This window comes from Oryzias melastigma, linkage group LG1, assembly GCF_002922805.2.
Source record: "Oryzias melastigma strain HK-1 linkage group LG1, ASM292280v2, whole genome shotgun sequence".
NCBI classification, from domain to species: domain Eukaryota; kingdom Metazoa; phylum Chordata; class Actinopteri; order Beloniformes; family Adrianichthyidae; genus Oryzias; species Oryzias melastigma.
In genome coordinates, this window is record NC_050512.1 from 20,752,153 (window position 1) to 20,778,299 (window position 26,147).

Sequence of the window (26,147 nt, forward strand, 5' to 3'; positions counted from 1 at the left end):
ACTTGTCAAAATTACGAATTGAATTCCAATGTATTAGAATAGAATACAATACAATACAATAGAATAGCTTATGTAACCAGTGACACATTAAATAAGATATGATACAATGATCAAATCCTTATACATAGACACTGTGAAGAATTTAGTATTCAAAAGGTGTCTAAGGTAATGGTTAGCTGCAATGCTGAGTCAGTGTGTAGGTCATGCCTCCCCAAATTTACAATGCCCTGAAAACTGCATCGTCATCACTACTTTAAAATACTCAAGCACAAGGACAGCAGTGAAAATGGGTAAAACAACAGCCAAGGTCCTTAAAAAAAACACTCCTCTAGAAAGCTTGACAAAAGCAACTTTATGAGATTACAAGAACATGCAAAAGATGCAAACTTAGAGAAGTGAGGTATACCCTGAGCATAAACAGGGGACACAATGATGGATGGATCATGTCAACAAAGACAACCCACAGGGGCAATATTTGACCGGAAACTATGAAAAATATAAAAGACTGTAGTCAAAAAAACAATAGAAGGGGTTGGTGGTTGAAGTGCTACTTGCAGATAGCACTTTTCTATCTTCATTAAGGCTCAAAGGACTTGACAAGTCCCATTCACACATACACACACACATTTACACAACGGTGGGAACAAAGCCGCCATACAAGGTGCAAGCCGTAACACCATGTGGCGGGCCAGGGTCTTGATCAAGGACACAAGGCAGAGCGGGAAGCGAATCTGTGGCTTTCCACTCTATAGCGGTTGACTGTACATGTTTTATATATTTAGGTTTTACAACCGCACATCCAACTGCTAAACATGTCATATGTGTGGATATAAACCTTGCATAGCTGCACCTTAAGAGATCCAGTAAGACATGACGTTTCTATCAAACAAAAACCCCAGGAAGGCAGCTGCATTGATACGTGGGTGTGTGCTGATGTTGTTTTTCTAAGTAATGCAATGAAGAGCATGGCTCCATTAGTATTCCCTTCCTGTAGAGTCCCATCATCTGACTTCTAGTGGGATGAAGCAGACAAATAGACAGGCAGATACAGAGAGATACTTACAGAGAGGAAGGAAAGAGTGAGAGATGAAATGTCAAAGGCTGCAGAGTAATCTGACCTCCCGGGACACTTGGACCTTAGCATAGAGGCCAGTGGGGAAGAGAGCTGCACTGGCCAGGAGCAGAAAAAAAGCAAGGGAGGTATTTTGTAGGGAAACGGGCGGTGGGTATTAATTACACCCAATATAACACAGAGAAAACTAGGGTAAAGGGCTGAGCCCATGTGTTCAAGTAGGAGGCTTAATTAATCTGATAGATCAGGGGATTCAAATTGAGCGTGGTGTATATTAATCAAAGAATTTAAATCTTCTCCAATTTGAACATTATTTGACCAAAGATGGATGTTTGATGCATTCAGTATTGGAGCCAAAGCTAGACTTCCTGTTTAAATTGATTACTCTTATTACGGTGGTATGTTTGATTACTACTATACTCTAGTGACACGTTCAAATATAATCTATATAGATTTAACAACTCCGCTGACGTAATTGTGCTTTCAACATGTTCTTGTGGCATTATATATATATATTATATATTAAAAAAAGCTTAAAATTGCATTTCTGACTATTAATTGATTCAAATTGTTGTGAATCTGGAGCAGATGAAAAAAACGCTGTTTAAGAAAAAGCATGTAGCAGTGACTTAGGTACAACAATCAGCAGGCCACAAGCTCCCTGCTCCTCTCCATTCTGATGCATCCACTTGCAGACAAATAGATCCATGTACGTCTTTTATTTTCTTGTCTAAGCTGGTATCTGGCTCAAAACTGTACAGCTGGAAAGTTCCAATATTGCTCGCCATTTTTGCTGCATCTGTGATGTAAGGTTGGGATCGTGAGCGGAAATGAGCTAGCGGGAGAGAGTGTAAACAAAGATGATGGGAAATAAGAGCTGGCTTACTGGGTGTTTACTAGAGGAGAGTATTGGCAAGAGTCTGCTGATACGATACATATCAAAATGCATATTACTATTTTTTTTATAAAGATTCTGACATAGAAAAAACTTTGTCTAAATATTTATACACCTTGTACATAAATAAAATGGTAAAATACATTTCATTTAATGATCAGATTATTAAGAGCATCTATATGGTCTCACTTGTTCTTACATTAACCAAGAAGCATCGAAATTTGAGTTTTTAAACAGCACCAGAACCAATTCGGCTCAGATTTTCAGTTTTATACTCATCTTTAGTTCAAATTAAATTATATATGTCTCGTTTTGCTATGTCACAAGAACAACAACCATGAGGCTCACTATTTCACGTTAAAACAAGATGGTTCTTGTGAAATCTTGTAGTTGTTTTGTTGAAAGCTGCTGAAAGAGGCTTGGTGTTGTTTGCTGTCAATCGAGAGTTTAGGTGGAACATCAAAAGGAAGACGCTGAACCACATGTTTACTTATAAAATATTGATTAAATATCATCTTAGCAGAATTTTAAATTGATACAAGTATTGCGATATTTCACTGAATCGATATTTTCTTACAGTCCCACCCAGGCTAATTTCTGATGAACTACCGCTGCTCTGCAAAAACTGTATTCTAGAAAACAACACAGGTTTTTAACATTGCCAAAAAACAGCATAATCATAAATAAAAGACCACATGGAACTAAAATAGATCAAAAGGGGTAAAACGTGTAGTATTGTTCTGATAGATTTCAGTGCAAAATGATTCAGAAGCAAAAAAGAAGAGCTTGAATTAGCTCAGAGACCCACGACCAATTCAGGGAGCAGACACACAATAACTAGGCTGAGCTGAGGCTATTTTTCCCACCAGACTGGAGATGGGCAGCCTTTTTATTTTTAGACCTTCAAATAAAAGTTTCCCCCCATGTTTTCCTTTGTCAGTCTGTAATTGAAGTGAAGCTAATTCTTTGTCAACATTGAACTTTTAACAACAATTTTATACAGATTCATGATCATTTTGTATACTCCTCCTTTGAAAGACAAAATTACATGACGTCTTTTTAAAGTTCGTTTTCAATAGGTTAGATTTGAATTAGGAAGTTTTTAGTTTTTCAGAATAAAGTCAAATTTTTTGACTGCTCCATTATTTATAGCCAACACATTAACCCTGTTAATGTAGAAAAAAATGGCTAAATCATCTAACTTCCGCAACTTTCTGGCTTCTCTACATAGCATGTAATCTATATTCTGAAAGCTAACTTTTCCACGACTTTTGGAGGGAAGTAAATTTATAGAAAAGGAGGACATATTTGCAATTGCGCTTTATTTTTACTGTGCCAAAAAATTTGCAGCAAATCATTTGTAAGTATTCGCAGAAGCATTGAGGTTTTGTTTGGCAATATGCTTTGATAGACTCAGGCTTTTTGTCTTTACAGGAACAATATGTAGTTTGTCAGGCAATGTGAAAAGTATGACAAAGGAAAGGCTGAATTTGCTACTTGTCATCCAGATTAGTAAACAAGCTTTTGACTCCATGCTGCCCAAAACAACTGTGCAAGTGAGCAAATGTCAGCAATGTGTCAGTTATTTTCTTTTTAGAAGATATATAAAATGTCTATGTGCATCCATTAAGATAGTCAACTTGCTTTTCTTGGTATGTATTTAATCTTAGATTGCTTTTAAAGACCAGCTCCGATGAAAATTGTTTTTTGGTGTAGTTATGTTCCTGTGGCTTTTTTCTCAACTCAAGATGGAGGACATATTTGAAGAAAATTAAGCTCAAAATTGCATTTTGGAGTATTTCTTTAATCAAATCATTGTGAACCAGTAGCAGATGAAAAGATGCTGTTGGATAAAGCTTGTAGAAATTACAAAGCTCCAATTGGTAGACCTCAAGCTCTCTGTTCCATTCCATTCTAAAGCATTCACTTGTGAACAACTAAAACCACGTATGTGTTTGGTTACCTAATCCGAAATGGGATCTGGAACACAATTCCAATAGCTCCAATATTGCTTACCATTTTTGCTGCACTGTTTGGGGGTGTGAGGGCTGTAAACTAGCAGGTGAGAGTGTAAACAGATGGATGACAGGTAGTAGGGCGAGCTTACTCTGTGCCAACGATCCCGTCAACAACTTAGAGGCAACCATGTCAAATTAAGAAACTATGTCCTTGAAAACTACACCGTTTTTGGTGGACAGCTAAAAAAAAAGGCTTAATCATAATTAAAAGATCGATGGGAATGCTATTACAATAGATTTTTTGTTGTTGTTGTTGTTTTTTCCCGTCTAGTCCCTGATATTTTTTTCTAAATAATTTCCATAATTCAGTGATCACCGCCTTTCCACGTTAAAGACATCAAAATCTTTTTTAATCACAAATCTGGAAATGATGTTAATGATAATGTCAGGTTCTAAATATTTGTTGAAAGACTTATGGGTTTTGATTTAGATTTTCAGCTCTGTTGGCACTATTAAACCTAAAATAAAAAGTTATTTAAAAAAAACATGTTAAAGTAAATAGCATGAATGTTATAGGGCAATTGCTAATTGGCTATATAAATAAAATTGAACCAGTTTTTTTTTTTTCTATATGTTTTGCCAAATTTACAGATAAACTCGTAATTGCATCCCAGTATCTGATCTCAAAAAAACCCCACCCAGCTAGCCAAGCCTAAAAGAGTGCGTCTTTGTGGCTGTATGAGCAGCACCAGAGTCCATTACTGAAATCACATTAGTCCCAGAGAGTGCTTTGAGACAGGAAACAAGCCTCTGCCATCTCTGGACTTATATTCACCTCTTTACCCATGCACCATCTCCACATGACAAACAGCACACATCATTTACCCAATAAATATGTTTCATTAATGAATAAATATGTAGATTTTAAACCAGATTTATAGTAAAAACTATGCATGTGTGCTAAGTTTAAGATCACAAAGTAAATCATTTGTATAATGCCTTAAATGAACACACACTTTGAATCATTTTTGCTTTAAAATTTCAAAACTATGTCATTTCATTGATAAAAGAACCAATTATGTATATTATTATTTTATTGAATTCTGCAGTAAATATAAACTGGAAATGTTTAAAATACTCTATTAATGCTTTACTAATGCATAATTTCATGATATATATAATAATAAAATTGTTTTACATGTTTTTTTTTCTACTTGTTTTTCCCTCTGTTTACATTCTGGGTAGAGAAATAAGCTAGTTTTCCAGTGCCTCATGAAAGCCCGACATAATAAGTGGAGTGCAGATGTTTACACCGACGGCCATCAGCTGGCGCAGCTGCTTCAAAGCAGGTCACCTGAAGTTTTCTGACGCAAATTTTCAAACGCAGCTGTTTCTATCCCCCCTAATTAACGGCTAATTAGCATATGAAGGTGAGACGATGTGAGGCGCGAGGAGGGCAACGCCCCTGACCGTCTCATTGCAGAGCATCCGTAGCTGTGGAGTCGTTACACGGCTGGCTGGGCCGATAGAAGCTACATTGAAAACACACACCTGCCGTATGCGGTTCTGGTGCGGCGGTGGAGGAAGTCCACCGTCCAGGGACGAGCTGCTCGACGAGGCCATCTTCAAGTCACGGCTGGAGCCACCGCCCCTGGAGCGAGTTTCTTCGTAGCTACTTGACATTCTGGCTCGGGCTGACTGCTGCTGAAAGCGACGCAGTCAGAGGGGGGCTCGGAGCCCGCGCGAGGTGGATTTCAGTGGACCTCCGAATCCACTGGGTTCGCCGGGAACATTCTTTCCACGTCCGTAAAAACCAACACGCCAAGATGAAATGTTAGCTAACTAGAGCGATGCTTCCAGGCTGGGAGAGTGTGAACGAGCACTTCCTCTTTTCAGGGATGCTCTCGGTGTGCAGCTGTAGTCTGGATGTGTGTATATAAGTGTGTGGACACGCGAACGCGCTTTCTTCAGATGCGCTCTCCCGAAACTCCGCAGGACAAGTGATGCATTCAGGGTCATCGCGTAAAAGCGAGGTTACCAGTGGTCAAACACCAAAACAAAATCCGAGAATATCTTGCGTGTGGAAAAGCAAATGGATATTAACTTAATATATAACAATTAATTACATTATTTTATTTGTAGATTAATAAAGCAGATTACATTTTATTTCAGTTTTTTTTCCAGTTGTTCATGAACGCACCCACAAGCTGTGAGGTACTCCTCTTTTTGCCAGTGTCCTTTCAATGTTGAACAGCAGCTACAGATTTCAGACTAAAGTTACTCAATGTATATAAAACATTTCCAATACATATTACACATTAATAAATGTTATTCGACCCATTACAAAATTATTCTGATTTTGGGTTATTTGATAACACTCCACCTGAATTTGTTCAGCTGCAATAAAAGATATACGCCAGATATTTTAACAGCTGAAATGTGCTGGTCTTTATGATAAACTTTGTAAAAGTTAAGTATAATTTAGGCTGTTTTAGTCCAACCAAATATTACTATTTAAGAAGATGATTTGGCCCAAACCAAATAAAATTATTTGGGAAACAACTTCATATAAATGAAAACTGACTTCAGCATTCTCTAACTTAATCTCTGGACATCTAAAAAAAATGTATTTACTGATGGATCAAGACTTGTTGTGCAAAGATCCTCCTACACCCAGAGATTACACCGACTCCTGCTTTCAAGATAGATATAAAACAAAATGAGTATGTGTGATAACTATGAAAATGAACTAAAATCAAGAATGACACAAAAAAGTCAAAACTGTAAAAAATATAGGAAATCTTTATTACACATCTAACTTACATAAGCAACATATTACTGAAATGATTCCATCAGGACAAGAAAAGATGCCAAAACAGCAAGACCAGAGAAAAAAATATATAAGACCATGTGGACAGAAAACTGTTAAAATCATGAAGAGTTCAAGAGTTCTTTTTTCTTTCTTTTTTATTCCAAGGAGAGTTGATCCAAGTTGTTTGGGGTTCGTCTGGAGATGTGGGCCTCCAAAATGTCACCAAACAAGCTTCTTTTCAGCAAGTTGTATGCCATGGGGAGAAGTTGCTTTATAATCTTGTGGAAGTACTAAAGGAAGAAAGAAAAAAAAATATTTAAACTTATTTTTTTTATCTTAAATATGCTCCCAAACGTATCATTTTCCAATAATTTTGGCTGGTTAATACCAAAATATGTATTATTTGTAAAGTATAAATTATTATTAGTCCTAATATCCAGACTGAATCAAAAGGGAACTATAGACTTAACATTTATAGACTTACATGAGATCCATAACAGAAGAGGTCTATTCCTAACTCATAACCCATTCCATAGTCACACTCGTCATTAGCAAACTGAACAAACGTGATCATCTCCTGGATAGGTCCAAAGGCTTTCACGCGCTCTTCATCATTCCGAGCTTCTGCAATGGCTTTACAGATCTTCTTCAGACCAGCTAAGGGACATAAAAATGAAAAGAAGACATGCTTTATCCACCAAAATTAAATAAACATTAATGTATCATCTTTAAACAAATGGATCAGAAATATTAAATACTTAAGAAAATATTTGAGCTCACCGTCTGTTTCAGGTAGTTCTCTATATCCTACATCATTCTTGTCTACAGGAACGACAATGCCAGCACCGTGGAACGTCTTTGTGACCACCTGAGATTTGGAACAGAAGTCCGTATTGTATCAAACTAGTAATATGAGGCGATGGAATAAAAGTGAATGAAATTAGCATTGATGTTCTGTGATGTCTGCATTACCTTCTTGTCCCTCTGTTTCATTGCTTTGGTCTTCTGCTCTAAAGACAAGTTGAGAGACTCAGCTTTGTCCTTCAGTTTGGTCTCCAAGCTTTCCCACGCTCCAGTCTCTCCTTTCTTACTTCCCCTCTCTTTCCGCTTCTTCTGTAGGTACAGACTAGAGAACAAAACAACATAGGCATCACCAGAGTGTAATAAAGAGATATATAACAGGGAAACAAAAAGGGGTACATTTTTATAAACACTTACTAGACAGCAGCAAACAAGTTATCCCCCATTTGTGATATGGTGCAGTCCTTCTTAGCTTCATTTTCTCCAACAAATGAAGGAAAGGAGTCAGGGGTATCTCTGTTAAAATAAAAAAATCTGTAATCTTCATGTAGATACATTTCAAAGTGCTTGGGCTACATGGGGTTTGCTACAGATAAGTGAGGATCATCTTCTTTATTTAATAACACTTAAAACTTTGAGACAGAAGTAAATGGAAATCCATACCTGTAGTAGCCCATGTGATGTTGGCTGTCCTCACTCCCCTGAAGTACTGTCTGAAACTCTGGCGGGTCATAGAAATGCCTCCAGTGAAGATGGAAGTTTGGCTGAGGGTTCTTGGAGTTTCTGTGGGCTCCTGCCAGAATTTCAAAGGGTCCAACCAGCTGCAGGTCCAATGTGTCTTTCAGTGCACCTGTGAAGATTAAAAGTGATAAAACCAGATAATTAATTATTTTTAAGCTCCTCTTAAATGCTACATCAAATTGATCTTTAACTATAACAAGCTGTAACAAACCCATCAAATCTAAACTTTTTTTTTCTCTTTTGAAGCAATTTCTTACTTTTTTATGGTAAAAAAAAACTCATTTTGTGATCATTTTAAATAAAATAAATAATAAAGTTCATCAATGAAAGCTTCACTTTTGTTCAGTTTAAATCATAAATTTAGCAAAAACTGTATATTATAACTAAACAATATATATTTTTAGAATAGAAATTAACTAAAATAAATCAATTTCTAGTTGAATCAAATCAATTCAGTTGCTTGCTAGTGATATCCCGCCCTAGATTTTACCCTGTCAACCTATTTCTGAAGAATTAACACTATTATATCCGTTTCACAACTTCCAAAACAGAACTCACAGAAGTATAAACAAATGAAACGGCAGCAGAAATGTGTGTCCATACTGTGTTCGTGGAATACGGCAGACCAATAAATAAATAAATAAATAAATAAAAGCATACCACAAGGGTTTTCAGGACAAAGCTCCTTGCAGAATTCCCAAAAGTGATAAAGATCTTCTGGCATCTGAAAGCCGTACAGTCGCAGCATCTCGTCCCGCTGTTCCGGAGTCACACCCGACAGCGGTACATCTTTGGATCCATCAGTTCTCATCTTCTTCACGTCTCCATTGAAGGAGCTCACATCCTGATGAGACAAGAAACAAACTATGTTGTTATGACTTTAACTTAATATTTGATTTAGTAAATTTGAACTCCAGTGCAAATTAACTTTAAATACTGTGCCAAATGTAACTCTTTTAGTAGATGAGTGGTAATTATTTCAATGCTAATGTGTTTATTTTGAGTACAGAGTAATACTTAAAATGAATACACTCAAAATAATTTAATACGTTTAAAATAAAGTAATTAATAGCATATTTTTTTCTGTTTTCAGAATATTCTTTGTACTCGTTCAAGCAGAAAAGCTTAAGGACCAAACTGAGTTGCTAGCTAGAAGTGTGTTTTGCTAATTGTCGCAAAACCATTTGGCAGCAATTAATTAACAGAAAAAAGGCTTGACCTCGTTTTTGCAAAAGAAAAACATCACAAGTTCATCGGCTTTATGCAAATACATTATACGCAAGGCCAGAAGAGTTGCGGCTGCGAATATGATGGCGTATTAAAGTCTATTGTGAACTGTGGGGGTCATTAAACAAGTAGCTCTGCAGCCGCTGCTGCTGCCATATTGTCGTCCAACCACCGCTGGTCACCAAACACTGCAGCCTTTTACGTCCTCATCAAATCCCAGATGAGCTTCTATTGCACAACCTATTCCACAGAAACGTGGTTTAAAATAAAAATTGACGCTAGAAAAGCCTAGTCTGTGAAGACTGGGGATAATTACCTGTGCCGATTTGGATTTTCTTTTTGCGCGCCCTGTCATTTTCTTCCTCTTGTCTCCTCGTCGACTTCTTCTTCTACGCGTTTAAACAGAACAATTGGTGGGATGTGTGGGAGCGCACTATCTCCACCTAGAGGTTGGAGAATTAACTGCAGCTTCATTTCCATCTCTATTTTTCCAGTTAGTTTTTGCTTTATAGAAACAAATTGCCATACAAGCGTGAAAATCATTTGTTTATCTACATTTTTTTTTTACAAAATTAATATTAATTTGTATTACTTTAAGCCCTTTCATCACAGTAACAAACCCATACCTATAGAAAAATCTGCTTCTTTGGTAAATTTGTGAAAACACTTTTGTGTGTGATAGTTACTTTGCATACCCTTCCAATTGTATCAGATATAAAACTATAATTTCTTTACTTGTTTACCTTTTTTGAAGTACCTATCTTTAAAATTATTCTTGATTACTAACAAGTTCTAGTAGAAATTAACATGGGCCGGGTTGTGTACTGCACCATATAGTTTTAAATTGAAATATTCTGGGATTAGATACTGGGCCGATTAAAAAGAAAGCATGATTAATCAGACAGACTTAGATTTAAGGCACCCCCCCCCCCAAAAAAAAGACTCTTTCTTGCATTACATCACAAGAAATCCCACATAAAAAACAGTGACAAGAAACTAATTTGTGGTTTTTCAGTGGACAAAAAAGACAGATTTATTTTTTCTAATTTAACCTCAGACAAAGGCTGACATTTTATGGCTATTGTTGCATTAGTTAACAGACTATACTAGATAAAAAAGCAGTTTAATAATGGTCAAGTAAAATAAACAACCAAATACTAATTTCATACTTTGCTTTTAAGTAAAATATTTTGAACTATTAGGTATTTTTTTCAATAGTAAATCATATTTGTTATCAGATCTTTACAGTTTAGGATATGGTCAGCAATGAACACCAGTTGAAATTTCTAAACCTCATTTTAGCTGTGATAAAGAAGGCCTTCAAATAGACTGCAGAGTGGAAAATTGAACTAATTTGGCAGAAATACTCAGTTTCACAAAAAACATAACACAACAATAAATAGACACATTATAAACTAGAAATGCAGCATCATGAATTCTAAATTTGTTACCACGTGGCACATACTGTAGCATTAGATTACAGCTAATGATGGGCTCCATCTAAGTTTTTAGGCATGTTGTGTCAAAGAAAAAAAAAAAAAGGAAAGCAGCTGCTTGATACGAGAATTTCTTGAAATCCTTTAACATCACATCTTCCTCTCCAGATTCTCCTTTGTCTGAGTGTCCTCCTCATTTCCTTTAGATTGTTTTCAAGCATTTCTGCCATGCTCCTCCTCCTCAGTGTCCTCAGCAAAGTGCAGCCAGTTTTCTCTGTTCTTCACACATCCGTCTCTCAGAGGAGAGCAGGCGTCAAACAGTTGGGACACAGCCTGGGGGTGACGGAAACAGTGGACCGCGTTATTAGAGCAGAATGGAAACACGTGAACTTTGCACAATTTTTCCAAACACACAAACATGCAAACACAACATAAGACATCAATTTCGCAAACTTTCAACACGCATCAACACAATGAACCTTGTAGAGTGGGTAGCAGATCTCATCGATGTACTCTACTTGCATGTGTGGCAGGCGTGTGCTGTTTTCTCTGTTCATTATGTCCTGTAGAGATTTAAAAAACTGGCTCTTAATAAGGGAACATTTTCTTCATATAAAGTCAACTCAAAGAGTTGCAAATGTGACCAGTTTGAATACACCATTAGAAACATGCAGACCCCATACAGAAACCCATGATTTAGTGTATTACAACAGACATCACATTTGAACCTCTCAATCCTTGTGTTTGATTTGGCTATAATACTGTCCTTGGTACCACAACCTACAATGGGTCTGATTTTGAACTCTTCTCTCTCTTTGTCCCCTTGTGCAAAGAACTCCATGGCGACCAGGTTGGCGATCTGCAGAGATGAAACTGAGGTTATGGTTTTGATTACTCAGAGAGGAAGTGTTGGCTTTCGTGTAAGACTGACTCTTTTTTGTTCAGGCCAAGGCTTTGCGATAGCAGAAAGGTCACTAGCTGTCATCAGCATTGACCTGTAGAGTAAAAAACACAACTCAAAAACTGTTACCCACAAAATTTGATAACAATAATTTTCATAATGAAATGTTTTTTTCTGAAATGACCCTCACCTTAGTAAATCTCTTTGCTTCTCACATTTCCATTTCATTCTGTTTTTCTCAACAAGGGAAAAGAACTCCTTTCTTCTTCTAAGAAAACAAAATGTAAAAAATAATTTTAGATTTTGACCAAAGCTTCATTTAGGCCTCAGCTACTTTGACATTTGAGCATACTGCATGTAGACGTTCAGGTCGGTGGCAAGGATTGCCCTTTTGACCATGTGAAGCACCGTCCTGTGATCTTCTGATGACAAACTGCTGAGTATCTGACTGCCCTGTGAGAACACAACAGCATCTTCTATTAATGACAAATAACAGCACAAGATGCATATTTATGAGAAATCCTTGCTGTGACAAAGTGGATTTTTATGTTATTTGCTTTAGATATGAGGAAAAATAAATGACCAAGATGGAAAAATATTTAATTTTTATGATTTATTTAAGGCAATTTGGTGTCATAAAAGCTTCAGAATTAAAATGTTAGTTGTAAGATGCAATTCAACAAATAACCACTAGGGGCCCCATAACAGACAAGTTGGCTCCTATTCATTCACTTCAAGTTTATTGACTGCTCCATTTCTACAACTGAAGCAAAAATGTAATATGCTACTTTAGAAATATTTTTATCTTCACATTTTACAAAAGTATTTATGACATAATTGCAAGATGACAATTTTATAAGCTGCATCATTTAATATTTAAAATTGCACACGAAACACTTTGACCTTTTGATCTAGAAGTGACCATTACATTTTCTGCTTTAAGTGACTTTACTGAGGATGCTCCAATATTTGTCATGTTTATTTGTCCTAGAGATTTACCATTTCTCAGAAAATTCAATGTCAAGAGCATGACTATTGAGTTGAATTAGAGCATTATAAGCCCATATTTCTTACCTCTTTTTACAGTCATCATTAACTTCAATATTATTAAGAAGTTGAACATGGACAACATGCTTATGTCAATATGCAAATATACTGCCTGCAGTGTTTTGTTACTTTTCTATTTCGCACCAATATTTGTCACCTCTTCATTAATAATAACTATAGACTTTTTAAAAATCAGACATGGAAAGGCACTGCTTGTTTTTGCATGTTTATAAGTAACCAAGTTACAACCATCTTTCTTAAATTTCTGACATCTTAAAATTTGAACAGGAAACCTGGATTCCGGTAGAATTTTCCTAGGGAAATTAATCTTTTCCAAGACCCTATTTGCATGACAGACGCTGCCGACATCCGACTTCCGAAAAAGAGATGAGGCAAGCCTCAGTGGAGGGGTAGAAACTTGGTTGTTCCTTTATAAGTGGATTTCCTCAGTAACTAGGTTACCCAAGAACACATTAACACATCCGCTAATGAACCTACTGAGATTCAGAATGATAACTACCCTGGTTCCCAGCCTCTGTCTGTTACTGACACAGAATTGGGTGATCACATTTTCAATATTTTTACAAACTCTAATTGCTCTTAGTGTGGTTTATCATCCTGGAAAAATACTAAGGCCGAATTACTTTTTGTTTGCAAAGATATAAACAAAAAAATAAGTTCTGTTTACTTTGGACAAAAAAAAAATCAAAATTTTCTTTATATATCGCCTCAGCTGTCTTGGAGAAAATCATCTGCAAAGTTAGTTTTAATAAATATATTCTCTCACACTTTCACTAATAAATCTGTTAATTTTTTGGACTCTTCCACGAAGGATTTGCCTTCTCTTTTACAACTTTTTTAAAAAGGGCTGCTGGATTCAAACTCCAGATCTGCTGAAACGTCTACTAACCTCCTTCACTGATTGGCTGGGTCCAAACACAATCATATAGAACATATTTGTTTTGTTTTTTCCTTTGCATGACTGGCATACATATTTTTTTACTTTAAATCTGTCTCTTTAACCAATTTTAAAGTTTAGAAATGAGGACTTTTCAAAGTAAGGGGTAAAATTTAAAGGATATGGGTCTTACAGTATTGCTTAGAATGAAGAGGCAAAGGTTATAATGATGGTTCTCCAGGGAGGAGTGTCCATACAACTGAGCTAACGGCTGCTTAGTCCTATAAGACAAAGAAAAGAAAGTTGTGGAATTTGAGTAAGAAATGACATTTTTTAACAACACACAAAAGTGAATGACATAGAAATGACAGGTATTTTTTCAAGCATAAATCTCCAGAAAATAAAGGATAGTATTAAAAAGAGGTGGGAAAAAATTATGCTTACCTTTCTATATAGGAATTATTTACTCCTCTGTGGTCAATGTCATGGTTAAGGGTGGCGATCATCAATGCCAAAATCTCCAAACGGGAAAAAATGTTCTGCAACACACATAAAAGCTGCTATATTTATTATCAGTAAAACAGTGATTAAAAATGAACATTTTTAGAAGTTGTCAATTTTCTTAATATGCAAAAAAGCAAAAAAGAATGTAAACTAAAAAAAAGTGATCTAACTTCGGATGCACAAACATTCACTGACATGGAGCTGGTCTGTTGCCATGAGCATAGCGAACATGCTCTGCGCAGTGCACAGTGCATGGCTCCAGTTGTGATACGGTACATTGTTCCTGTAGCCTCGTCTCACAGTCAGAACCCACTGACACAAGCTCTGCAGGGAGAAGCATAGAGATGCAAAAAATGACTAAAAGTTTTAGCAACTTCATAAAATGTCCAATTTGTTTGCAACACCCCCCCCCCCCGAAAAAAAAATCAGTAAGTCTGTAAAATTAAATGTTTGATACTTGAGGCAATTTATTGTAGTCAAGGCCTAATTATGACTCAAATATTTTAATTTTAATAAACTATTAAATTGTTTTTTATGTATGTCTCACGCTTCTGAATTCAAATTGGAAAAATATTGCAGCTTCCACATATTCACATTGTTGGCAGAGTACCTTGTAATCAATGCTAAACTCTTGCACCAAGTTCAGGTCCAGAAACATGCGAATGGTGGCCTGAGCAGTCAGGTCTTCGGGCAAACCGAAATCAGAGAAATTGAAGTCCAAAATATTTAAGGAGTCAGCAGATGGAATGGCAGCTTCCTAGACGCAGAAAAAAAGAAGAGATTTTTAGTACTGATCATTTAACCAAATTCACAGTCCAGCCATGTTGACTTAACACCAAAGAGACAATTAATGTAAAGTCTCTGTCAAGCAGATTTGGATGGTTAAGGGCGTGGTTAGCATTAGCTGGACGTAAGTGTCAAAGATAGTGGGTCAGTTATGGAGGACTGACCCAAGACACCAGGGTTAGCTTCTCAGGGAGCGCAATCAGCTGAATCTAATGTGGGTCCCAGACTCAGGCCCCTATGTAGCTACATAGGGGCCTGAGTCTGGGAACTCCCTGTGCCTGTCCCTAGCCCGGATAAAACACAGGATTGTGTCAGGAGGGGCATCTGCCAAATCAAATGTGTGAATCAGTGTAACCTGACTCGCTGAGGAGATATCCCAACAACAGTTTCAAAGCATATTTGTAGTGTAATACAAAAAAAGTATATCATTTGGGACTGGGGTGATTATGCTGGATGGTTCTATTTGTGATTTAATTATCATGCAAGCAAAAAAATGAAACATCTGCTGAGGAAACTGAAGGAAAACAAAAGCTTATCATAAGACAGAGTGTTAATTTTTTTCTTTTGACAAGTTAGGACCTATTTTTAAAGTGTGATTTAAATACAAATATAACTCCAGCTAGATTTATTCATAAGCTCAAAGTGTAGTTTTTATTTATTTTGCATTTTAGCATTTGAAAGTGGCAGGGGCATACCTGCAGTGCCTGAATTTCCTGCTCTGCTGCAGTGATGTGGTAGGCCAGAACCTGTGGAATTGCACATACACATATACCGGTATGTATACCAATCAGTTTTTTAAAGTATGATCAGAATGATTACGTTAGCTTCCTTACCTCCTGTGTGACCTTTATACTGGCTCGTCGCACCTCTGTGATGTGGACAGCCTCCGAGTATTGTAAGGCCAAGCCACAGTAGACCGCCAGGTCTTCCAAGAGACACTCATCATATCTGTTGAAAGCTTCCAAGTCATCAGAGTCTTTGCTCTGCTTATTCGTCAGCTGGCACACAGCTAGACAAAAAGACATCGTTCGATGGAACAAAACAGTTTCAAGCAGCTTCCAGTTTAGTCAAAATACTGTAAAACGCTGCTGCTTTGACCAAAGATGATTGTTGTTGTTGAACAAAATCACTTAAAATTCAAGTTTGTGATGTGAACCCATTAAAAAATAACCAATGGAATCAATTATTAATGTCCAATAATGGTGGCTAAACGAAGGAACCTACCGATTACATTTTCAGACCTCTCATTTCTAACAGGACAGCAGATAATACTTCTTATGGATTCTTCAGAACATTTCGCCATATTCAGCGTCTTCATAGTCTTCAGTGTTTGACATGCATATGACGGATCAATGTCAGTGATGTCGCCTTCCCTAAAAAACAAAAAAAAATGAACATTTCTGGAAATGTTTGCAAACCAAAACTAAATAGGTAGGTTATTGATGAGGACAAAAAGAAAATACCTTCTGTAGATTTGACAAGTTGATCCAAGTTCCTCGCACTCCAAGTGTATAACACGTGAAAATGTAACCTATAATAAAGTCAAAACACAAAAAATGACAAGATATATTAAAGTAGTAGTTTTGTGGAAGAGTGTCTGACATGAAGGTGGAATATCATGAGTTCAAATCCATGTTTAGGTCATACAAAAGAAATGGAACCTTGCTTGACACTGGATTGGGAGATAAAACACCAATTGGTTACCGAGCGAGCTGTGTCTGCAGCTCACCACTTTCTCAGGGAAGGGGTCAAATCCCCGGCCTACCAGGCATGTGGCACTTTATATGGAAGGCCTCCATCCATACACATTTACACATCGTCCAATCAGAGCTGCTGCCAGCCAGGGATGGGGCTGCCACTGCCCTGTGCCGCTCAGCTGTCTCCAGATTTCTGACCTGACTGACGACCGCCTGATTCACTACCACGTCTGCGTTCATTACCACACCAAAGCTTTTTCCCAAAAAAAATATTGCGTGGCACCAGCTAATCTTGAAGATTCTGTCAATGCCTCCCCATTGGACGGTGGCAGTTGTATCGTTGACCGTATTTCCCTTCACATTTTTAAACTCCAACTCCCGATCATGTCAAGATGCTGCATAGTTACAGCTCACATCAAATATGTATAAAAAACTGTCATTGAGTGATATTTAATTGAACTGACTTGAACCAAATCCCTAAAATTAAAAAATGGTACTAATAATACAAGATGAATAAATTAAACTTTACATGTTTGGGTTTTTTTTTTCCAAAAACACAGTGATATATGTTCAGACCCGTGAGCTACAGCCACTCTGTCACGTCTAACAGTAGATCAGAATAAAACTAGATTCCTTTTTCTGTAAGCAAATAAGAATATCAAACATGAATGTTCACCTTGTTGTCAATGACTGATGTTTGATCTGCAGGGATGAAGATGGTGCAGTACTGAGCACACGTGAACGGCATGATGGTGGCGGCCATCTTACTCAGCAGAACTTCAAAAGAATGGTGCTCCCTTGATAACACCTGTGCCATCTTGATCAAAGCCTGTCATTACACAAACACATAAGGATATATATATATACAAATATACCAGAATCCTCCCGTGGTTTAGACAGCTCACAAATATAAACAGAAAATAGAAATGGTGTTGTGTAGCTCTGTGTCTCACGTGACTGCGTTTCGCTTCTTGTCTTGAACTCTCATACAGCTGGATGTTATCCAGAACCATTCCCAGCACATCCATGTGATTGGATAACACCTAGTGAGGAAAGTTTACAAAGATAAAAGCCTGTTTAAAGCTGGAAGCTCATACATATTTGAACAGATAAAACATGAGTTACCCTTACTTTAAAAACATAGATATTATTTTTTTTCTTTATCCGTAGAGCCACTATGGAGGGGTAAAAGAGCCACATGTGCCTCCGGAGCTTCAAGTTGCAGACCTTTGCTGTAGATGCCTAATACTAAACCCTTTAAAGACTCACTCCAATGAAAATACTGTTTTTTTTGTATTTTTAGTATACTCTTGTGACATTATTCAGATGATATTAAGAAAATCAAGCTTAAAATTGCATTTCTGAGTATTTCTTTTGTTAGAAAATATTTTTGTGGGGGTGCAGTGAGTCTAGCCACAATAAGGTGCAAAAGTCTGCTCAAACTAGTTCTAACCGCTTTTTAAGCTTCAGCTGCTTATTCCCTCATCCTGCATGTCTCCGCTGAAGGACGACTCCTGATATAAACATTGACGGTCAGAACTTGTGCTCAAAATCAAGGCCTTTTTTCCTCTGCTCAGTAACTTTCCATCTCCAAATATGGTGTTGTTCCTGTTTTCTATGCAAAGTTAATAAAAGCTTATTGTACATTGTGGGGCGGTGAGCAGTCGGACGAAGACAGGCTGTTAACCTGTTCTCTCTTCTCCACCGCCTCCCTTTTGCAAAAGAGTGTTTTGAAGTTGAACTGACTGGTTCGTGTTTTTATTCACCTTGAAGAGAGTCTTACATTTTTATTCCTAACATCTTTATTAAAATAATTGGGAATCAGTGGCAGAATAAGAAAATTATGTTTGAAAAATGTTACTTGTGATGTAGAAAATACACTAGACAGGCCACAAGCTCCCTGCTCTGAGCTCTCAGCAATGGGGAAGGGGAGCGGGTTGTTCTGTGCCAACGGTGCAGAAATATGTCCTCAAAAATGACAAAGGCTTCTTGATTTTGGCTATAAACAGCATAATCATAATTGAAATACCACTAGGAATGCTTCGAAAATAGATCAAAACATGACCAGAGTGGGACTTAAAGCACTCATCTCTGATATTTTTTTTTCATGACAGCATTAACCTCACCTTTTCATCCAAACTGGTGAAGGCAGAAAGCGACCCATCGCAGATACTTCTTTTATTTATCATAACTACCACGCCAACCACCTGTTTGGAAACATATGGACACACATATGACAACCTTAATTTTTTTTAACATAAAACATGTCCTTTCCAGAGAGCTGTGTGACATACAGTAAGTTCTGCACAAATTAAAATGTTTATATATAAAAATGTTGATCCTTAAACTTTAGTAGAGCTCTAAAACATGTCAGTGCCTGCAGCTGTGAACATGTGATGTTGGTGTGGCCACTTGGAGTGGACTTAGAAGAAAAATATCTTATAGTCTTTGCACTGTACTATACAGTACTAACAGTATCTGTCAATAAATAGAAGAAATAAAAAACACAAAACATTGTTCTAGAAAGAGGAAATATTACCTCTCCCCTGTGGTTCTTGATGGGAACACTTAAAACTGTCTTGATGTTTGATGACTGGTTGTTATCCAGGTTGAATCTAAAGTCCTGCAGATGCATACAAAGAAACTACTTAAATAAGAGCAAATTGGCATGTTAATTAGGTATGCGTTTAAGTTCAATGTAAGGTGTTTTCACAGAACCGCTGCCTAACCTAATATAAATCATTTGTAAACCCAGGAAATTTCCATCCCGCCCCCTTCCGTTTGGGATTACCTGTTCTCATTTCTCCCAGGAATTGGCTCTCATCCCTAATGACATTGCTGGTGAAGAGGAGGTTCTAGAGAGGGCACCAGCTGTAAACCTTTTAGCGACATAGGTGTGTGTGTATGTACGTGTGAGTGCATGCTCTGACTGTGCAAATCTCCATCTCCAAAGGCTAATTGGAGGTTATCAGTGAGAGACGTCTAAATGGATTAAGAGTGGCTGCAAATCAGGGATTCTCTGGTAAACTCTGACATGCCTAGAAAGTAGGCTACTAGGTGGAGGAATCCTTAAGTGCACAGCTCTCATTACCACTTCTATACCTTGTGATATGTGGACATTTCTCATGTGTTCCGTTGAATAAGACCATGCTATCGTGACTAGTAGTGGATAGTAGGGGTGTAGCGATTATTTGAGTTGATCGATACATCAATTTCTATTCCTACGATCCAACCAGATCGATCTGTCTGAGGCAAGTTGTTAATCAAATTGACGCATACCAATGAAAAACCTTTTCAAAATGAAATAAATATACATATCAGTATTGGAAAAGGTAGATTATAATAAATATTGGGGTCCACAGTGGTTAGCTCACAGTAAGAGGACCCTACAGTCTAAAACATGCTTCATGGGTTAATGGGTTGCTCTAAATTCTAGATGTGCATGTGTGAATGCAGTTAGTGGTTGCATGCCCCACTACAGATCGGCGACCTGTCCACAGCGTACCCTACCTTGACCCAACAGTAGCAACTACAAGCTCTGGCAACCCTGTGACCCCAAAAGGGATATAGTGGATTAAGAAAATGGATGGATGGAAGATACCATTTGGACTGAGATGAGGTAGGTTTACTTTGCTATAATGTAAAAACAATCAAGAGGCATTACAGTGGACAACACACACGTGATGGCAGCAAAACACGATCAACAGTCTAACGTGTGGAGACACTTTGAATTTTGCAAAGACGTCACCATACTGTATGACATATTGTTCTAATAATGTTCTGTTTGAATCGCTGTTAAAATGAATTGTTACATCCCTAGTGCAAAGACTTACCTCAGATGCATTTCTCAGGTTCATTGGTGCATCTCTTGCCAAGACACATTCCATGACACCCTTCAGCAGCTCCTGATGTGCTTGGCAGTGCAGGCTGTGCTCACTCCAGCCCCCAAGTGGCGTTAAGGCAACCACCTCTTCCAAGCTGCTCTTTTCGTCACAGTCTTTTTTAACAAGAGAGAGGGAACCCTTTTCGGCTGTCAGTAGCTCACCAACATGGTCAACAGCTCCTTGACAGAGCTCTGCCACGGATCCCATCCATGTCAGGCCACCTCCTAGGAGACCCGCCATCCACGGGCATCCTTCACTGCGCCCACAGGCTGGAGTTTTGGACGAAACAGGGGGTAAAATCTTTGGAGTGCACAGCAAGTCAGGAGACTGAGGGCATATTGCAGACAGGGGTCTGCAGGGAGACAGACAGGAACGAGAGGACCGAGAAGGGCGGGGTGCGCAAGGGGAGTGACACAAGTGATCCATCCAGTCAGGGGGACTGAGGTTTGAACAGAAGGGATGGAGCCTGTCTCTCTGAGGAGAGATGTCAAGGTGTGAGCAGGAAACAGGAAGGGACGTTCTGCGGTGAGGAGCCACGGCGAGTAGCTTAGAATGGTCTGAAGTGCTCCTGGGGATTCTGGGTGACATCCGTGGAGACATATCTGCTGGGTGGACACTCACCCTGAAATCACAGCACAGTTACACAATTCACTTCTTAGCATTTTAGGGACATTTGTTTACCACGATTTTTACTATTTAATATCTTATGTTTGAATAGCTGCTATATGTGTGTGTCTTTTTACTGGATGAATGAAAATTAAAATAATATACATATTCACCATCATTAGCTTTATTTAGAACAGGAGATAAGACTCAGCAAAACATAACAACTAAAAACACTAAAATTTACAATGCAAGAAATAATATTTGTCACATTCAAAAGTTAAACAAAACACATAAACTTGTCTGCTGCTTTGGATCATTTAACAACACATCCCGAAAATATTCTAGCCAGTTTTTCAGTTTTCCAAGTTTACTGATGCGTTATTCTTGATTTGTGCCTAACTTAGCATTTGTTGATTCTTAATTTTCGTACTTGCTCACAAAATATATGGTATGAGTTAGAAATCAAGAATTACGCACAGACAAGTCTAAAGTAACGCACATATCAAGAATAAGGCACGCACAAATCCAAAGTTAGGCAAAAATCCAATTACGAATGCACAAATCTAAAGTTTTACGCACAAATAAAGAATTACAGATGCACAAATCCAAAGTTAAATCCAGAATTACGCACGCACAAATTCAAAGTTACGCACAAATCCAAAGTTATGCACAAACCATTATTAAGCACGCACAAATACACACAAATCAAGAATTATGCAGCACAAATCCAAAGTTATACACATAAATCAAGATTTACACATGCAAAAATGGGTTGATACTGTTTTCTATATATACTTCCCTATATAAGACTAGGGAACTTGTGGCGTTTGACGTCAAAAATACAATATTTTTCAATTTGCAATTGTTTGAATAAAGAAATACTCAAAAATGTGCCATTAACAATTTTCGTTATATATGTCCTCCTTCAGAAAAATGCAAACAATTTAAAAACATTTTTAAAAAATTGAATGGGTCTTTGAAAAGCAAAAGTCAACATTTTACAACCATTAATTGCGTTTGTAGCCTAAGATCAGCCTTTTAATTAAAATTTCTTACGCCGATGATCTCCGTGAAAAGTAGGCCCTGGTAAAGTCGGAGTGATCGTCCAGCCACGCCTGGTCGCTTGACATTTCGCCTCCAAAATTCTCTCCGCGCCTCTTGGAGCGGGGACTCCACAGTGGGGAGAAGAGCCATCCCGTTCCGCGCACCACCGGGGGTTCACGCGCCCCTGACCCGCGGAGGGACATGTTTGCGCCGGCGCCACTACCTGGAGGTGAGCCGGCGCGTGCTCCGCCGTGCTCCATGACTGCTTGGCCTCGAGGAGGGCAGGTCATCACCTGCCAGGTGAGAGGAGGCAGAGCGAAAGACCAGTGACCTCCAGGCAAACCGAGATCTCTGGCGAGGCTGTTGCGTGATGGTAATCCTCAGACCTTTATTTAGCCGGTCTGGCGCCACAGGTTTACTCAGAATAAGATTTAATCTTAAGGATAGAATTAATGGGTTGAGTCAAAGGTCAGCGTTAGCCCTGCTAGGAATCGACCATTCAGCCCGGTGTTAGGGTAAACTTTAGAGAGTCCAGTAGATTCAATGTGTGTAAACACTGAAGGTGGGATTATGGACAACTTTAAATGTTTTTTTTTAACTTTATTAAACATGAACACATTTACAGAGCATGTAGATAAGGACATTCAAAACTTACCAATGAATGTCCATAACATTTTAACACAATTAATAACATGAATGAATAAGAAATTATTAATGATAAAACTAATAATAAGAATTGAACAAAAAAAATTTGATAAAATGACAAAAAAATACCATATATGAGGGTGTTATAAAATTAATTAAATTCAGGCTAATAAAAAAATAGAGGAAAATGTTAACAACTTTGAAATTCTTATTGGCATAAAGCAGTTAGTAAATCACTAATATAGAAATAGATATTCTTTTGTAGAACCTTCTGCAAAAATAATTAAATATTCCTGTATGTCAAATAAATAATAAACTTAATTATAATATTAACACAAAAATACATAAAATGTATGTATATGATTATATTGCAAATATATGTAAAAATAGCAATGATAACACAAACAATAGATAAAAGTAATAATACATTTAGCTATTTACTTATACAGCATATATAATAGTGATAAATTGCTATGGATGATTGTTTTTAGAAAGGCGCCCTCTGCTGGAGGCTTTTTCTCCTCACCACCTGCAGTGGGCAGGCCCATTCCTGACAGCTGTTCTGTGATAGGCTGCTCCAGGAGGAGTCTGCCATGACACCGTGGATGCTGCACAGAAGCAGATCTACGGCATCAGCAGCTAGAGGTCCTCTATCCTCCTTTGCCATCCCTCTCTCTTTCTTCTCCTCCTTTTTTGCCTCTTCTCCTCCTCCTGCCGCCACCCTTGTTCTGTCTTTTTCCGTTCCCTCTCCCCTCCGTCGGCGGATGAGCGCGGGCCTTTCTGAGCACACTGCAGCAGAGGATCGTGTACACGCACCAGCAGCAGGAACAGCAGCAGCAGCAGTAGCAGCAGGCGAGCTGGTAGGTGTGCTGAGGCCTCCCTCCCTCCTTTTCCTCCTTCCTGCAGCACAGGCGAGCCACCACATTCTGCCTTGATCTCCGTCAAGGACTGTCTGATTGAGAAATGTGTTGGCATGTGTGTGTGTGTGTGTGAGAAAATGAGAGTGAGGAAGAGAAGAGGCATGGCTACCACACCCTGGGATCATTTATAACCACTGGTGCAGCTTCAAGGAGTGAAACGTCCTGAAGTCACCGGTGTATTCATGCAGTAGCTAATGCAAAGATTCATTTTTGAGTTTCTATTCCTGTTTGATTTTACTTTCTCGGCACCTTTGTGTCATTGCTGTCAAAGGGGTCAAATGTATCATTTAGATTTGACTCTTTTGCACGTTGTTTACCTTTTCTAACCACAGACCTCCTCTTTGCTCTCCAAAGCCGTCCTCATCACCGTCCTTTTCACCAACCGTCCTGATTCTCTCCTTAATGATTTCTCCAAACCCCCTCTGTCCGCCCTCCTCATCTCCCCTTTCACGTCCTCTCCTTCTCTTTCCGGCCGGCTGGTTCCCAAGGATGCCGTGCTTTAGGCCGCTCTGGTAGGCCCTAGCAGCATGGGCGGAGTCTGGGTGGGAAGAGAGATCACGGATTGGACCCTTCCTCTCAGGACGGGCGTGCTGGCGGGTCACCTTTCCTCAGCTTCAGATGGGCGAGGTCGCAGAGAGCCCCAAAATCAACCACACTTTTCTACGAGACTATGTCACTGAAGGTGCGTCCCTGCTGTCTGCTGGGTCCGATCAAAAAGCTCTCATGTTTACTTACTGCTTATTACAATTTTTAATTATTTTTGGCTGATATTCACTGTTAAATTCTACACTTTAATCACCATATGAGTTTGTCCATTTTTCCCGTTGTTCCAGCTGATGTCATCTCTACGGTGGAATTCAACCAGACGGGGGACCTGCTGGCCACGGGAGATAAAGGTGGCCGAGTGGTCATCTTTCAAAGAGAGTCTGAGGTCAGATTACCTAGATTACAGTCGAAATTCCCTTTGCCTCAGCAGTTTATGTTAAAGACTGCACAAAATTTATTAAGTTTATTTGTTTTCCCTTCTTTTCCTTTAGTCTAAAGGGGAATTAGAAGAGACGGGGGAGAACGTGGACTCAGGGGAGTACAATGTCTACAGCACCTTTCAGAGTCACGAGCCGGACTTTGATTACCTAAAGAGTCTGGAAATAGAGGAGAAAATCAACAAGATCAGATGGCTGCCGCAGCAGAACGCCGCACATTTCCTTCTCTCCACCAATGGTGACCCTCAATCTTTCAGCAAACCGTCATTCTGTTTTTTTTTTTTTTTTTTATTGTACTATTGTTCTTAAATCATATTTTGTGGTTAATTGGTTTTTATTTGTAGTATATGACATTTCTGTCAGTCTGTTGCTTTTCAAAACATTGCTGACACCGTTCTGTTTGTAGGAAAATTGCAGGATGTCATGTTGGCTGCATGGCATCCTGAGTGGACCGTGATTTATGCATCATTATTGATTGTCAAACCTTTTAGTTATTTTATTTAATTATGACACTTTTTAGCATTTTTACAATTAGTGGTGTGTTAATCTGTAAAAAAAAAAGAATTCAATTTGCTCCCGCTGACCTAGGCGGCCGCCTAGGGCGCCTATGCCCAGGGCCGGCCCTGATTGGGATTGTATTTCTCTAAACAGTATTATGTGTGGTAAAATGTAAAAAATGTACTATGGAAGCTGTTTCTTTAAACTAAACGCTCGTTTGTGTGACTATTTGGATGTTTTTGACAGATAAGACCATTAAACTGTGGAAGGTGAGTGAAAGAGACAAGAGACCAGAGGGATACAACCTGAAAGATGAGGAGGGACGGCTCAAGGACATATCCACCATCACCTCTTTGCAGGTCACAAATCCCTCCCTTCAATAGTTTCACCTTCAATTTTTTTTTTTTTTTTTTTAACGTGCGGTTTTCCATCTGTCACCTCTATCCCTTCAAAGGTCCCGGTGCTAAAGCCAACAGACCTTATGGTAGAGGTCCGTCCCAGGCGGGTCTTCGCTAATGGACATACTTACCACGTCAACTCCATCTCCGTCAACAGCGATGGGGAGACCTATTTGTCCGCGGATGACCTCCGCATCAACATGTGGCACCTGGGCATCACAGATCGTAGCTTCAGTATCCTCTACAACCAAGATTTGTCATGTTTTCATTTTGAAAAGTTTTACTTGATTCCTCTACTTTTTATGTGTATTCCTTGTCAGCTATAGTTGGTGTTTTAATTTAGAAACAATCCTAATTGGAGAAAAACACTAAATTCATTATTTTTTAAGACAAA

General features: G+C 38.4%; 4 protein-coding genes across 16 annotated transcripts in view; 1 reads left to right on the forward strand and 3 right to left on the reverse strand.

Moving 5' to 3' along the window:
- ank2a (ankyrin 2a, neuronal) overlaps nucleotides 1-5,906 on the reverse strand; it is a 63,480-nt gene extending 57,574 nt beyond the window's left edge. For 12 of the 13 annotated variants that reach the window (XM_036213053.1, XM_036213035.1, XM_036213057.1 and 9 more), the window contains exon 1: nucleotides 5,477-5,906. In XM_036213053.1, the coding sequence (XP_036068946.1) occupies nucleotides 5,477-5,608 (132 nt within the window). In that variant the 5' untranslated portion in view covers nucleotides 5,609-5,906. The remainder of the gene's footprint in view (nucleotides 1-5,476) is intronic. The other variant, XM_036213049.1, reaches the window with a different exon arrangement.
- An 805-nt stretch (nucleotides 5,907-6,711) lies between these two features.
- On the reverse strand, nucleotides 6,712-9,958 carry LOC112156932 (histone PARylation factor 1). The gene is made up of 8 exons (XM_024289299.2): nucleotides 9,823-9,958; nucleotides 8,940-9,123; nucleotides 8,202-8,388; nucleotides 7,956-8,054; nucleotides 7,710-7,863; nucleotides 7,518-7,605; nucleotides 7,222-7,394; nucleotides 6,712-7,027 (listed from the first exon to the last, which is right to left on the reverse strand). The coding sequence occupies exons 1-8, from the start codon at nucleotides 9,859-9,861 to the stop codon at nucleotides 6,893-6,895; spliced, it is 1,059 nt and encodes a 352-aa protein (XP_024145067.1). The 5' UTR covers nucleotides 9,862-9,958; the 3' UTR covers nucleotides 6,712-6,892.
- A 494-nt stretch (nucleotides 9,959-10,452) lies between these two features.
- pde5aa (phosphodiesterase 5A, cGMP-specific, a) lies at nucleotides 10,453-22,840 on the reverse strand. The gene is made up of 20 exons (XM_036213061.1): nucleotides 22,322-22,840; nucleotides 20,609-21,281; nucleotides 19,315-19,398; nucleotides 18,902-18,982; nucleotides 17,729-17,818; nucleotides 17,452-17,604; nucleotides 16,542-16,609; nucleotides 16,303-16,451; nucleotides 15,912-16,087; nucleotides 15,774-15,824; nucleotides 14,903-15,049; nucleotides 14,488-14,616; nucleotides 14,233-14,327; nucleotides 13,982-14,069; nucleotides 12,196-12,296; nucleotides 12,034-12,111; nucleotides 11,874-11,937; nucleotides 11,727-11,801; nucleotides 11,422-11,505; nucleotides 10,453-11,275 (listed from the first exon to the last, which is right to left on the reverse strand). Exons 1-20 carry the CDS (start codon nucleotides 22,597-22,599, stop codon nucleotides 11,156-11,158), a joined length of 2,784 nt encoding a protein of 927 aa, XP_036068954.1. The 5' UTR covers nucleotides 22,600-22,840; the 3' UTR covers nucleotides 10,453-11,155.
- Nucleotides 22,841-23,467: 627 nt separating this feature from the next.
- ppp2r2ca (protein phosphatase 2, regulatory subunit B, gamma a) overlaps nucleotides 23,468-26,147 on the forward strand; it is an 8,746-nt gene continuing 6,066 nt past the window's right edge. The window contains exons 1-6 of the mRNA XM_024290028.2: nucleotides 23,468-23,814; nucleotides 24,363-24,556; nucleotides 24,708-24,805; nucleotides 24,912-25,095; nucleotides 25,602-25,714; nucleotides 25,810-25,987. Of these exons, the coding sequence (XP_024145796.1) occupies nucleotides 24,493-24,556; nucleotides 24,708-24,805; nucleotides 24,912-25,095; nucleotides 25,602-25,714; nucleotides 25,810-25,987 (637 nt within the window). The 5' untranslated portion in view covers nucleotides 23,468-23,814; nucleotides 24,363-24,492. The remainder of the gene's footprint in view (nucleotides 23,815-24,362; nucleotides 24,557-24,707; nucleotides 24,806-24,911; nucleotides 25,096-25,601; nucleotides 25,715-25,809; nucleotides 25,988-26,147) is intronic.

Bases quoted from the DNA above. Each gene is read 5' to 3' on its own strand.
- LOC112156932 (XM_024289299.2), bottom strand. From the start codon at position 9,861: ATGACAGGGCGCGCAAAAAGAAAATCCAAATCGGCACAG. The intron at 8,389-8,939 runs GTATGCTTTTAT...TAATCTTCACAG, and splicing joins TTGTCCTGAAAACCCTTGTG to GTGCACTGAAAGACACATTG. The intron at 8,055-8,201 runs GTATGGATTTCC...TTATTTTAACAG, and splicing joins CATCACATGGGCTACTACAG to AGATACCCCTGACTCCTTTC.
- pde5aa (XM_036213061.1), bottom strand. From the start codon at position 22,599: ATGACCTGCCCTCCTCGAGGCCAAGCAGTCATGGAGCACGGCGGAGCA. The intron at 19,399-20,608 runs GTAAGTCTTTGC...ATGCATCTGCAG, and splicing joins ACCTGAGAAATGCATCTGAG to GACTTTAGATTCAACCTGGA. The intron at 18,983-19,314 runs GTAATATTTCCT...GTTTCCAAACAG, and splicing joins TCAAGAACCACAGGGGAGAG to GTGGTTGGCGTGGTAGTTAT.